The 12727-nt window shown below is 38.5% G+C and overlaps 1 protein-coding gene across 3 annotated transcripts in view; it reads left to right on the plus strand.

The window, feature by feature from the left end:
- The window catches only part of RANBP17 (RAN binding protein 17), a 170508-nt gene that overhangs the window by 105960 nt on the left and 51821 nt on the right, over window positions 1–12727 (plus strand). For all 3 annotated transcript variants that reach the window (XM_068959443.1, XM_068959444.1, XM_068959445.1), the window contains 3 exons: window positions 1888–1951; window positions 2044–2152; window positions 7249–7352. In XM_068959443.1, coding sequence (XP_068815544.1) covers window positions 1888–1951; window positions 2044–2152; window positions 7249–7352 — 277 coding nt within the window. The remainder of the gene's footprint in view (window positions 1–1887; window positions 1952–2043; window positions 2153–7248; window positions 7353–12727) is intronic.

A 12727-nucleotide genomic window follows, 5' to 3' on the forward strand; every position in this document is an offset into this window, starting at 1 on the left:
TTATGGGTATTTGTGTGTAAAATCTTTCTTATGCGTTTGAGCATGAGTGCGTACACTAATGTACAGCCTAAAGTTACCCAATCACGTACTATTTTTTCCTCAAGAACTTCCTCCAATGCCAAGGATGAAGAGTGTTCAGTACACAAGAGAAATGAATCCTATTTTTAATACTTGCAGAATGTCGGCCCGCAACCTTGTTTTATTTATTTGATGCTTTCAATGCTTAGGAATATTTACTTTTTAAAAAAATTTTTTTCCGAGGCATTCCTGAAAAAGTGACTTAGTATACTTGGATATCACAAAGCTATTGATATTCCTATTTTACGGATTCACAGCTGAGTCGGAGAGGAATTGAATTGACTTGCTGAAAGTCATAGAGCAAATTTATGTCAAGTAAAGGAGAAGCAGAAGTCAGAAAATACAGGCCATTACTTTGACCACTCTTTTGTTCCTTGTTTGCCAGCATCTCCCACGGCAGTGCTTCCCTGTTGTACAAAAGTTCAAAAAGGTGTCAACGTGGCTCTTATTGGAGTACACAGTATTATCTCCTTCCCCCAACGCCAGAAGTTTAAATCATATGAGAAAGGGAATTAGTATGTCCTCTTACTATTAAAGATGTTGTTAATCCACATAGCTAGGAAGGGACTCGAGCTGTGAAACTAGCCTTGACTATCTGGTCTTTGAAGGCTTCAGTAACTGAGTTTTGCAAACTCAACTTCTGATCTAATACCATGTGCTTTTTTTTTTTTTTTTTTTTTTTAAGAAACCCTACAAAAATAATAAATTTCATTAGACTTAACTGTTCAGTAGCCCATGCTAGAACATATGAATGGATGCAGCCAAGGAAATGGGTTACTCTGGTGTCATTTGGTGTGCATCCTACCCTAAGCCTTTGTATACAAGTGGGGGCCGCGTGAAGCTCGTCGTGCTGGGCATGGGCCAGGCAGCTTCAGGCCACAAGTTACATGGCTCTGTTAGTGCAATGCATAGCCCAGGCTAATACGCCTTTCTGAAAGCACCTACGCTGAGAAGCAGAGCATGGTAGCTCGGGCACAACTCTGCATTGGTGTAGCTAGCTGGTGTTGGGACTGTCACTAGCTTGAGAAATGGGCGAAGTAAATTTCTGCTTAGCAGTAGTCAGATTGGCTTTGTCTTTCATAAAGTTGAAGAAATCAAGATTCCTGTGAAAGCGTCTGTAGATGCTTTCATGGATAACAGTTGAAAATTCCCTGCTATTCCACCTTGTTACATACTTTGCTCTGGTTTTGAGGCTTTGTATGTTCTTAAGAGATTTTCTTTCAGTTCTGTTATAAAAGTAATATGTTTTAGTGTTTAACATAGTTTAGTATGTGTGTGTATACATATTATATCAGGTGCATTTTTAATCCACTGTAACTCAAACAAATGAAATGTGATTTTCACCAGGCCTATAAGAGCTGAGCACCTCTGTGATTTTGAGGCTGTAGCTTCAGCGCTGCATAGGGCTGCTGCCAGTCCCATTGCCAAGTGAGTTTTTTTCAGCCTAGGCCATTGCAAAAACACTATTTTTTTTCCTACCATGCTGGTAACATGGGACTATCTGGAAAGAAAACCAGCACGCTGAGTTATCAGAAACTCTGAGTTTGATTGTAAAAGTTATTTAATTCATTTGTGACTAGAATATATGCCATGAAAAATAGTTGCTTTAGTTAGTAATAGATTATGATCTTTAATGTTCTAAAGACTATCTCTATGATATATATTTTTAGGTGAAATTCAAATTTTTTTTTAGTATATGTTTGTTCTTTCGATAAGGAATTCTCTCATACTAAAAAGTTCTGAAAGTTTGTACAACGTGATAACGTAATCATAATTTTGCAAAGCTGATATTTCCTTAGCAGCTTCTACCTATATTCTCCTAAAAAAACTTGTGAAAATAGAGGCTGTGAAATTCATGCTTCAGAATCATACAGTAAGTTTTCTTACTATGTTTAAAAAAATGTTAATTTTAGTAAAAAGAAATTTTGTAGAGCACTTAATTTTTATACCCTTGTGTTTCAACAGAGCAAGCACTTCCCTTTTTTGGGCATCAATGATAATTACAGTCTCAGTGACCTTAGGTGCCGGACAACATTCTACACCGCTCTCACTCGTCTTCTCATGGTAGATCTAGGTAAGGTCCTCCACAGATATCTGTGAGACACCTCGCTGTCTTTTGCACTGTTATAAATTTTAAATGTTATTTAACGTGTAAATATTAATTTATTACATTTAAAACAGCAGTTTAATTGTACAGTAAATCTGTTACGGGTGATTTTTAAATCACTGCCTATCAACCTTTGAGGCTTTGGGGGGATTGAGCAGTTAAAGTCTGTTTGTTTGCTGCCACCTGTCGGAGGAATAAGCCGGGTCAGTCAATTTTTTTACACAGAGATGCTCTTTGTATGAAGTATGAGGTATTTACAGCATAAGTGCCTGAATAAGTGCTTTGAGTTTCCAGATGACGTTACTGATTTTGTCAGTCTTCCAGCTTCTAGTAGAAGATTGTTTTTAATTTCACTTCTCCATGCAAGTTCCCAATACACAAAGAGCCTCAGAGATCTAATAAGAACATTGGCCAGAATGCTGCAGTTCTACCAGCAGTACTTAAACATGCACTTGGGGTTGCCTTTTGAGTTGTCGTTTTGAAATTGGTGATGTTACACATACGTATAAGGCTAAGTGCATACTTTAATAGCTAGATATAATAAACAACTAAGGCACTGTGTTTGACTGTTAGAATAAAATCCAGAATTCCAGTTGCGTGCGTAGCTCCCCATTGCTGAAGTGAGGAAGGCTGCACAGAAGCAAATCACACGTTAAACAAAAAGCTGATGTTGAAGAGCGTCTGAAATTGTGCCCCCGTTTTGATCAGAAGCCCCACTCAGAGTTGTGTCTTTGCATGAGGACAGATGCTGGTAGGTGTTCTGAACAGGGACCACTGGTGAGGGCTTTCAGAAAATAAGAAGAAAAGTGTTTGGCGTGGGAGCACAAGTACTGATTTTCAACCCTCATACAAAGACTTAACTATGGAACGTATGTGCAAAAGATTGACATAGAAAGGTATAAGCGAAGAGTACTTAAAATACCTTTTGCTGATAGTGGGTACCTGTACTGTCTGCTGCTGCACAGCACTGAGAACAGTTAAGTTGGAGACAAGACCAAATCGTATTCATCAGCTCTTTCTTAACGAATGGCAATTGTGGGCTGTACCTGCTTTTGCTTGCAGTTAAACCACTTTCCGTACTGGCTCAGTGTCATGTAATATAAGTAGTGGGTATATTTTTTAAAATGAAGTAGGTTACATTGCACAGTTTCAGTAACTTTTCCCATAGGAAAAAATAGATTTGGTTTAAAAAAAAAAATCACAAGTGTTTAAAAATTACATCTCAGAAGAGAGGTTGTGTAATTACAAATGGCATACAGGCTTATGACTGGCTACAAATTAATAGAGGTGGTTGTGATTCCTGTGGCTTGACAGCTCTAGAAGATCCGAAATAAGTATCTGGAAAAAACAAGCATTAATATTTTGGTGATTGTCCTTTATGTTGGTATTGGAATAAATTTTGGGGGGTTTGAGCTGATAGAAAAACACCTCTAGAGAAACAAGCAAGTAGAGGTCACGTTTTAAGATGTAAATAAAGTAAAGTACACATGAACTGTGCTCTCTATGTGTTTGTGCAAGTATTAAATGACAGTGTTGTTACTTTACTGCTCAAAAGATATTTTCAAACTGTGCAAATCAGCATTTTTAGACCAAAGAATATTATACCAATTTCCTTCCTCATTTTTTTTAATTAAATGAAGAAAAGCTTTATATGAAATCCTTTCATGTGAATCATATATATAAATAATTTACATGGAAATAAAGTGAAGATGAATTTTATAGGTAATTTGAGAGGGGATATTTTAAGAAATTGATGTAGAAAAATTGTTGGAGATTAGTTGAGTACAGTAAGTGCAGAATGTTTGCATTTTAAACAATATGCTTTTGGAGCAGCTGGTAAAATGAAACCTATGTAGGAAAACCAACAGTACGTTAGTAGGTATTTGCTTCAAAATGCACTTTGGTTTCTGTTCTATAATTTTAATGTTGTTTGAATAAAATTAGACTTTGAATTGTTTATATGCCCCTAGTTGCATTTTTAATGAAAATGCACTTTTTTGACATTTAGAATTGCACCATCTTGCCCGACTGGTCCGTAGTCCAAGAATTGTAAAGTAAACTGAATATTCATTTGTAAAAAGTATGTAGAAACCAAAACTAATACAGGAGTAGCAGTAAGTGTTTTCCTTAAAGACAAGCTATTATAGAGTTTCATATGTTTTCATATTTTTTTCTTTCTGTTCTGTACTACCACGAGCAGCAGACCTAAGCTGTAGAAAACACCTGCAGGAGGTATTCAGCCTGACTTGTCAGTGCCCTGTACTTACAGGTGTTTGCAGTTGTGCTCAGTACCAGATCTGCCCACGAGAAGCAGGTTTAAAACATTTCTGCTGTAAGCCACACGCAGATCTACCATAATGTACAAGCAAAGCTTCTCGATTCTTTCAAAAGTCATAGAGAGGATAGGTACGTGTAGTTCGAATTATGGCAAATGAAAAATTTACCATGGTAGGTTTGTGTAGGGTTTGTGTCTTCCTTTTCCTTTTCTCATTAATATGGCACCGTTTATGCAATGTGATTGTGTGTGTACTGATTTCTGTATTACTTTTTTTAAACTTTAAAAAAAAAAAAAATTTTGATGACTAATGCAATACTGTGTAGGGACCTAGTGGTCTGTCTGTCTTGACTGCCTACGCTGAATTTTAGAACAAAAATAAACAAATAAAAATAAGGCTATCCCCTCCGCCCACCCCATTTCCAGAGCTAGCCGGTTTATTGTTAAAGTGTTGGTGCGGGACGTTCTGGTAGTTCTTTTCTTCTCCTCGCCATTTTAACTAGATATGCTTGAGATTTTACCTTCAGCAAGGGTTCAACTTGAATTTGGATGCGTACATGTATCTTTGTGGAAGTTGTCTTCTAACGAGAAGCAGTATGCCAGATGAGATGCAGTATTGTTTTTAAAGACCTAATTTACGTTTCTCCTGAGCGCTGTGTAAATGGCAAGTGAGGCGGCCTGATCCTGCGCAGAGCAGTATGCAAGTAACTTCCATCACACTGTCCCCCAGCATGGGAAAATGCCACCACGGGGCTCTTTCTAAATGATTAGTCTTTTTTTTTTTTTCCCCCGCCAAAGAAAATCTGAAAGCCATTTAATTAAAAAAAAAAGAAGAAGAAGAAGAAGAAGAGCAGCTGGATAAATAGAAAATAATATTTCCTGAACAATAACTGTTTAACTCCTAGACAGGTCAGAGGAAGCTGCTGCTGCTTGGGCAATAGCTTTGAAATCGGACAAGAAGTGTCTCACCCTCTTCAGTTCTGCTGCACACAGGTGGTGAAAACGGCGGATTTTGTCCATTACTGTTCTGGTTTAAGAAAGTTCTTGAGCACAGATTATGGTTTGAATACCATACTGATACCGTCGACCAGCGTAGCAGCAGCAAGTTCAGAAGGTGTTTCGTTTGCTTTTAAACAAAATCTGGAAAATTGGGTGCAAAAGGCCCATATTAAAAGGAAGCAATTAAGTTCACAAAGCTAAGTACTGGGAATTCAGGAAACGCTGTCATTGGGATTGTCTGTAAGACTTTAATTTCCTCTCTATTGCAAATATTTACATTGTAATGAGGGAGTCTCTAATTCTAGGACCACAGTTGTTTCTTTCAGAGGATCTTTGCCTCTTTCACTGCAGAGATATGTCATCCTAATTTAATGAGTAGCTATGGAGCATTTTATTTCCACTCTGTTGTCATCCAGATTAATGTGTTAGTCCAAACTTTTTTTTTTTTTTATTGTGAAGGCAGAACTCTTCTTCCTGGCCTTTTCTGTCATTCTTATCATTGTTCTGGGGTGACTCAAAAATATCAGTGATTAGCTCTTTGCAGTATCCCTATGAGATAAGAGGCTGGAATTATGCCCATTTTACAGATGGGTATGAGAGGTGTAGAAACTAAATTGTAAAGCTTATGCTAACTTTGCACAACCAGCCACACACAAAGCTCCTACTAACTTCAGGTGCAACTCTAGCGTGCTCAGCAATTCTGTTTATCTAGCCAGAACATACCAAACCTATTACCCAGGAGATAACCATCCAGAACTAACAGAATCTTTGGGAATCAGAACATGGGAACGGTCGTGCTGCGTTGGATCCAAGAGCAGTCTAGTCCAGCGCTGTCTCCGACGCTGACCAGCTATAGATGCTCAGGAAAGAGAGCACAGAACTATTTCTCCGGTATGCTTTCCCAGACTTCAGTTGCCAGTGAAGACGGAAGGGAGAGAAGCCCTCTAACAAAGAGCTCTTTAAAGAACATAAATTAAGTTCTTGCTCTGAATTACTCTCTAGAGGAATCTGCATGTGAGAGGCTAGCTGCCCGGGCTAAGGGCCGAAGGATGAGTAGTATGAGCACCTATCCCCACATAATTGCCATTTGGAAAAAGTTGTGCCTTTTTTATTTATAATTATTTGTTCAGCATCATGTCAGGGCAAAGAAACGTTCCAGTCTTCCTGGTTAGCTTTCAATTGTTTTACCATGAAAATCTTTCTTTTTTATTTTTTTCTCCTTCTCCCCTGCGCCCAATATCTTGCTTCATTTACTCTAAATCCACTCCTCTGAAACAAGTGAGACAGTGATGTTATACAAATAACCCTTACATAGTCCTGGCTTATCTCTAGAGCGGCTTCATCCTGTGTCCTGAATAGATAGGAGGTAGGAAAAATAGGATGTGATCATAAAAGATTATGATTTGAATGCAAAGTACACGCATGAAAGGGTTTCATTTATTGTTGCAGTCTTAATTCTGGCATTTTCTAACTGTTGAGTCTTGATTTTTCTAACAAATCTTATCAGACTAGCAGAGAAAACAGAAATATGAAAAGGAGAAAGATGTGAAATGCAGAGACATTCCAGTCTCAGATAAAAAGTTGTCGGTGATCAACAATTTGTCGTAGTTTTTTATAGCGCAGTAAAAATATTTCAAACCTCATTTTTTTATTCCTGTAGGTCTTGGTAAAAGTTCCCATGATGTCAGTGAGATTTTGCTATAGAAACCTAAGAGACTGACCGTGCGGAGCAATAGTGTGAATCTGATGTGATGTTTTTGCTGGTTTGTGCTGGTCTGTTTTCCTGTAGGTGAAGATGAGGATGAGTTTGAGAATTTCATGCTCCCCCTCACAGTTTCGTTTGAAAGCGTGACTCGGATATTCAACAGTAGTTTTGAACAAGAAGAGGCAAAGGTAAGTTTATTTCAATTACGGGGAAATAATTTATTACTGATGGAAAACACTAATAGTGGGGCAAGCATTTAGCAACAGATTGCCGTTCTTCTTCTATCTGTCTATCCCTGTTGGCATATGTAAACCTGTGTATTTATATGTGTGTATACGTGTGTCAATGTAGGACTGTAGGTAGCAGAGGTACAGAGGCTGTGAATGACTCTTCCAAAATAAACCTCGTACAATTACCTGATGAAGGCCTTGGGATTTTTGCAGATCAGGTCAGCTCATTTGAGCCCCATCTGTAATGAAAGGGGCAAATTTTTCTTCCGTGATAGTTGGTCTGTTTTATATGTGATAGTCCTCTTTTCCGGGCAAGTATCCTGTTTGTATACATTAACATATTTATTTGGGGGGTAAGGAGGCACGTTGTAACACACTTGATAAAACACTGCTGCTTTAAAGTATTTTTTTCAAACAAGAATTTATTATATAAATCAAGACTTTATTAAATGGCTGGGCATATATGTATAAATAGGAACTGGTCTTGAAGTATTGCATCCTTAAACTGAACAAAGTGATTAGGATAACTGATAGCTAAATAAGGTTTTTATGTGCCTGTGGGAGCCATATTAGGATTGATTTGACAAGTCAGTTCAGCTGTGGCAACAGTCATAATATCTAACACAACATTATGTTTTATTAGTAAAATCCTTAAGTGTAGCAAGCTGTTTGTGTCAAAACAACAGTATATTTTAGGGAAGAAAAAGACTTGCTAGATAGAAGCTGCATCATCAGGAATGATAATACATTAGAGCAGCATTGCATTAAAGAGATCCCCTTCTGCCGTTACTGAATAAACAGTTAACGGTGCACGCTGGAGGACTCACTTCAGCTACACAAGGTAATTTGGAAGAAGCCCTAACAGTAGTTTTTAATTTGCTATTTTGAAATATGATGGGAACTTAAATATACTACATCATCATTTTTTTTTTACCCATTCCTATCCCTAAGAAAATAAACAGATACACTAGAAATATTTAATAAATAATTTATTTGCAGTGCATCTCTGGCGTTACCAGAAGATGCATAGTTCACAGTAATCACTGGAATTAAGTTAATATTTGAAAAAAAAAAATAGTACGTAGGGTTATTTGGACAATTGCTTACTTGGGTTTCTACATTTGTTGTTGCTTTATGTATTTAATTTTTGAATCTACTTTTCACTTACTAAGTAGGCATAGTTCATCTAGGTAGGGTTCATCTTTTATATTTTCTAGTTATAAATTCTAAAAAGGTCATTTGATAGAATTATCCTTCCAGTGGGAAATTATGTTTATGTCATGTGAGGGATCAGTTATATTAAAATTATTTTGTTGTTGTCCTGTCTGGTTTGCTCGAAACCATCGCAGTAGAGAAATTTTAATGGAGTGCCGGTGATATATTCCTAAACTAGCAAGTTCTTAACGACCCTGGAAAGTGACTGCTTGATTACACTTTAACGGTATTTGCAAATAAAATCACAAGTAATTAAGGGGAAATCTCCAGGCTTTTGAGCAAGTTTGATGCATGATAACTGCCTGATTCAGCTTCATCTAGAGTAATGCTGTGTAGACAAGAGCTACTGAGATCAATAGCAACATAATGATAGTGGCAGAATTAAGTGAGTAACCTGAGAACTGTGTCTTCAAAATGCATGCAGCTGCCACAAGCCAGGGCCACACAGTGCACTCCGTGCTTCCGTCCTAAATGTTCATCAAAAGACGCCCTGCAGGAAAATGGAGTTAGATGCTCTTTATTGCTGATCGTGTCTCTTGCCACATTTATCAGGGAAATTGGATTAGCAGTTGGCAGCTGCAGGTAGACAAGGTTCTGCAGTGATTAAATATGCAGCTTGGCTGCATTTGTTGTGACAGACCTTTAGTAAATTCTACTGTAAGCACCATCTGTCTAATTTGTATAAGGAGAACTTGGTGCTTTAAGCTACTGATAAAGAACTAAATCTGTTGCTTTATCATAAACAAAACTTTTGCTCTAAATTCTCTTAAACGTAATTTATTAGGTTAAAGCCATTTTTCTATCATGATGAATAAATAATACGTGCAAAAGTGCTTTCCGGTACTTCATTTTGCAAGAACCGAAAACAAAAACAGTTCAGTTCTTCAATAAAATGTTTAGTATTCCTATCCACAGGGAGATGACACTGTTAAAATATCACTGTGAAAATGGTCCAGGACTGCCAAATTCATTTAATTTGTGGGTTTTACTAGGACTTTCTAACTGGCTAGTTTTTTGGGTTCTGCTTTTTGTAATATTCCTGAAATAAACCCTTGGAAAACAGTCACAGCAAGGGAGCTCTTTCTTGTTTTAAACACATCTGTAATCCTCAAATCTGCCTATAAAACATACGTTTAGGTTTCTTTTTCCAGTGAGATCAAATATAACTGAAGTTGGCTTAAGTAGTTGTTGTGCGCTTTTCTTTTTTTGCTGCTTCCTTCCTCGCATTTTTATGTTAATAAGAAAAACGTCTAATATTAAAAAAGTGGCTAATTTTTCTCCTCACAATTGCTGGGTTTGTCCTGACAGTCCCGTTAAGTAACATATCGCCCGGCTAGCTGGAGTCGTAGGAGTACTTTGCTGCTAGTTATGACGTCGCCAGTCCTGATGAAAACGCCCAGAAAAAAGTATCGGAGGAGAAAGCCGTTAAATAGCAACGTGCTATCTTTAGCCGGTTTGTAGAAACTCCGTGCTGTTAAATTATTTAAAATCCGTGATTTTCAGCTTGCACACATTAAAAGTTTTCACACTAAGTGCCAAATGTTGCAAACAGCACTTTAACAGAATGATTTTGCTTTGATCCCTGTAGCAGTTCCTGAATAATTTATCACAGGTTATTGCCTTAATTCTGGAGAGGGATAGAGCAATAAAGGCAGATGAAAACACTCCAGTTGAAACACCTTGGGGCCTGCTCATTCCTCTGACACGGCTCTTTTGTTGGAACTATTTAGAGGTTATTAAGACGTGTCTCCAGAATTAAGAGTATGCTGTAAGGATGAAGACAGCCATCTTAATTCTAAAGACAAAGCGCAATGACCCCTCACCTTTTTTTTTCCTTTGTTGTTATTATATCGGAGAATTATGAGGGTAATATTATAGCTGCACCCAGTAGTGCCGCTATAGTTAAGGGTCTGTCAGCCTCTCTGTTGCGAGCCCCGTTTTGGGGGCGGGTGGCGTGAGGAGGCTCGTCTGTCTTGGACGGCGTTCGGCAGACGCTTGGCATGCGTTGGCAAGTCCCCGTGACTATTTACGTGTTCGGCTCTTGCCCGTTGCAAAACCCTTTGGAAAGTCTTTTTTGTCCAAAATGGCCGAATTTTTCACAGTCGCTTTATTTTAATTCACCTTGAGTAGGCCCGCCTCCCTGGCGCCCGGGGAAGGGTGTTCTGACGCGCAACGGAGTCGCTTCACTTGGAAGAAAACGGCTCTGTGAAGACGCGTACCCCTGACAAGCTCCTCCTGCTGCGTTTCTTGTATATACTGCTCTTCGCTTCGGCTCGTACTCGCCGCGGAGAGTCGCTGGTGCTGTCATCAGCTGTCGCTTTGCCCCAGAAGTGGCTGGTGTTAGTTGGGAATGGAGCAGTAGCTCAGTGTATTACTCAAATTACTCTGTTAGGTTTGCAGGGCAACTTTGAATCCCTCAGGATGGCAACCTAAAAGTAGACCTGTAAGTGTATAGTATTGTTTATCATTAATGATTTTAATGCACATAGGCGCTATTTGGAAACACGTAGCGGGCTAATGAGCTAGAGCGTCGCAGGAGTTGAGTATTTTTTTCTGCTGTCTCTTAGGAAATGCAGCTTAGGTGAGCATGGTGTCTGGGGTGATTTGGCTCCTATTGGAGTTTAATGTTTTGGGTTTTTTTGTTTTTTTTGTTTTTTTAACCAGCGACTGAAACGGAGCAGGATTTATCTGAGGGTTCTGTAGCGTTATATCAGCTGTTGTAGGCTGCGTTGTTCTATGAAGTTCAGTTTCGGTGGATAGCAGCCAGAGCGCTGAGCTCACTGGGATTTTACGGGGCAAGAGTATTGTGGTGCTTTACAGAGTGAGTTCACTTCTTAAGAACAGTGTCACTAATAGTAGGGATGTTCTCATAAAAGTATCAGATATTAAAGACTAGAAACTAAGAAATGTAGTTTATTTAGTAGATATTCTTTGTTCTTTAGACTTGATACTTAAGCGGTGTCTGAAATTAGCTGGTGTTTGTGTAGGTTCACACAGGACCTGGGACCGTGGTTTAAAGAAGGTTGCACGTCTGCTTTTATTAAATAGTTTTTAAGTCTCATAGCTCAACCATTTCCTGAATACGTTTGCAGAAGAGTGTTTTCGTACCACTCGTTGCTTCTTTGAAGCGAAGATAAGCACGTTAGAGGAACATGCATGCGTTTGGTTGGTCGTTCTAGAGGCCATAGTGAGATGGTGGGTTTCTTCTCTCTGAGCACGTCCTCCCGCAACGGCAAGTTCCTAACTTCCCAGGAGCTGCAGCTCCCCGGCTCCAGCCTTGTCTCCCTGCAGTCCCGCTTGTGTCCTTCGCTGTGCCTGGAACGGGCCAGAGAACCGCGAGCTGTCTAGAAGAGTTCCACTTTGTTTCCCTTGTGTGCGTGCGTGTGTAGATATATGTATATATGTATATACACACACACACATATATATACATATGTATATAGTGTTGCGTCTCAGCATCCCTTCCCAAAGAAGTATAAAATGTCATTGCCTAGCTCGTAATTTTTTTCCTTTTGGCTACCACGTCTGCAAAACAGTTATTTTCTGTGTGGACAAAATATATAAAGTGTGAAAGTAGAGGTGAATATAAAGTTGCAGTTGTATATCCCATCTTCTCTGTATTGAACACTTCCTCTCCAGTGATTTCAAAGTCCCATTAAAGTTAATGAGAGTTGAGACCTCTGAGCATCTTGCAAGTTCAGGCCATTTCACTGCATAACAGAAAGGAAATGCAAATATTAAAATACTCCTAGCAACCTCACCAGTTCAAAGCGCATCCAGTTTATTCTCCAATAAATCTATGTGCATGCCATTCAAGTCAATCGGACTAATGTGTCTGTGTGTGGAAAGTAAAAATGAGCCGTTGTTGCAAGGTTACGTTTAGTAGTTTAACAAGGAATCAGCCACAATATGCTTTTTATGTGATCGGTTAAAGTTAGTATGTGAATCTTGCCTTTTACATTCCTCAACTTACGAATATGAAATTATCACCAAATGCTATATGATTGAAAGTTTTCTGGATATATGCTCTGTTTTTAAAGAAAGAACTCCTTGCTGATTTTTTGCCATACTTTTATGTTTTGTTTTGGTTTTTTTTAATCAGACTGTGCAGTATGGTC

Source organism: Struthio camelus, chromosome 13 (genome assembly GCF_040807025.1).
Source record: "Struthio camelus isolate bStrCam1 chromosome 13, bStrCam1.hap1, whole genome shotgun sequence".
In the NCBI taxonomy this organism is placed as follows: Eukaryota; Metazoa; Chordata; class Aves; order Struthioniformes; family Struthionidae; genus Struthio; species Struthio camelus.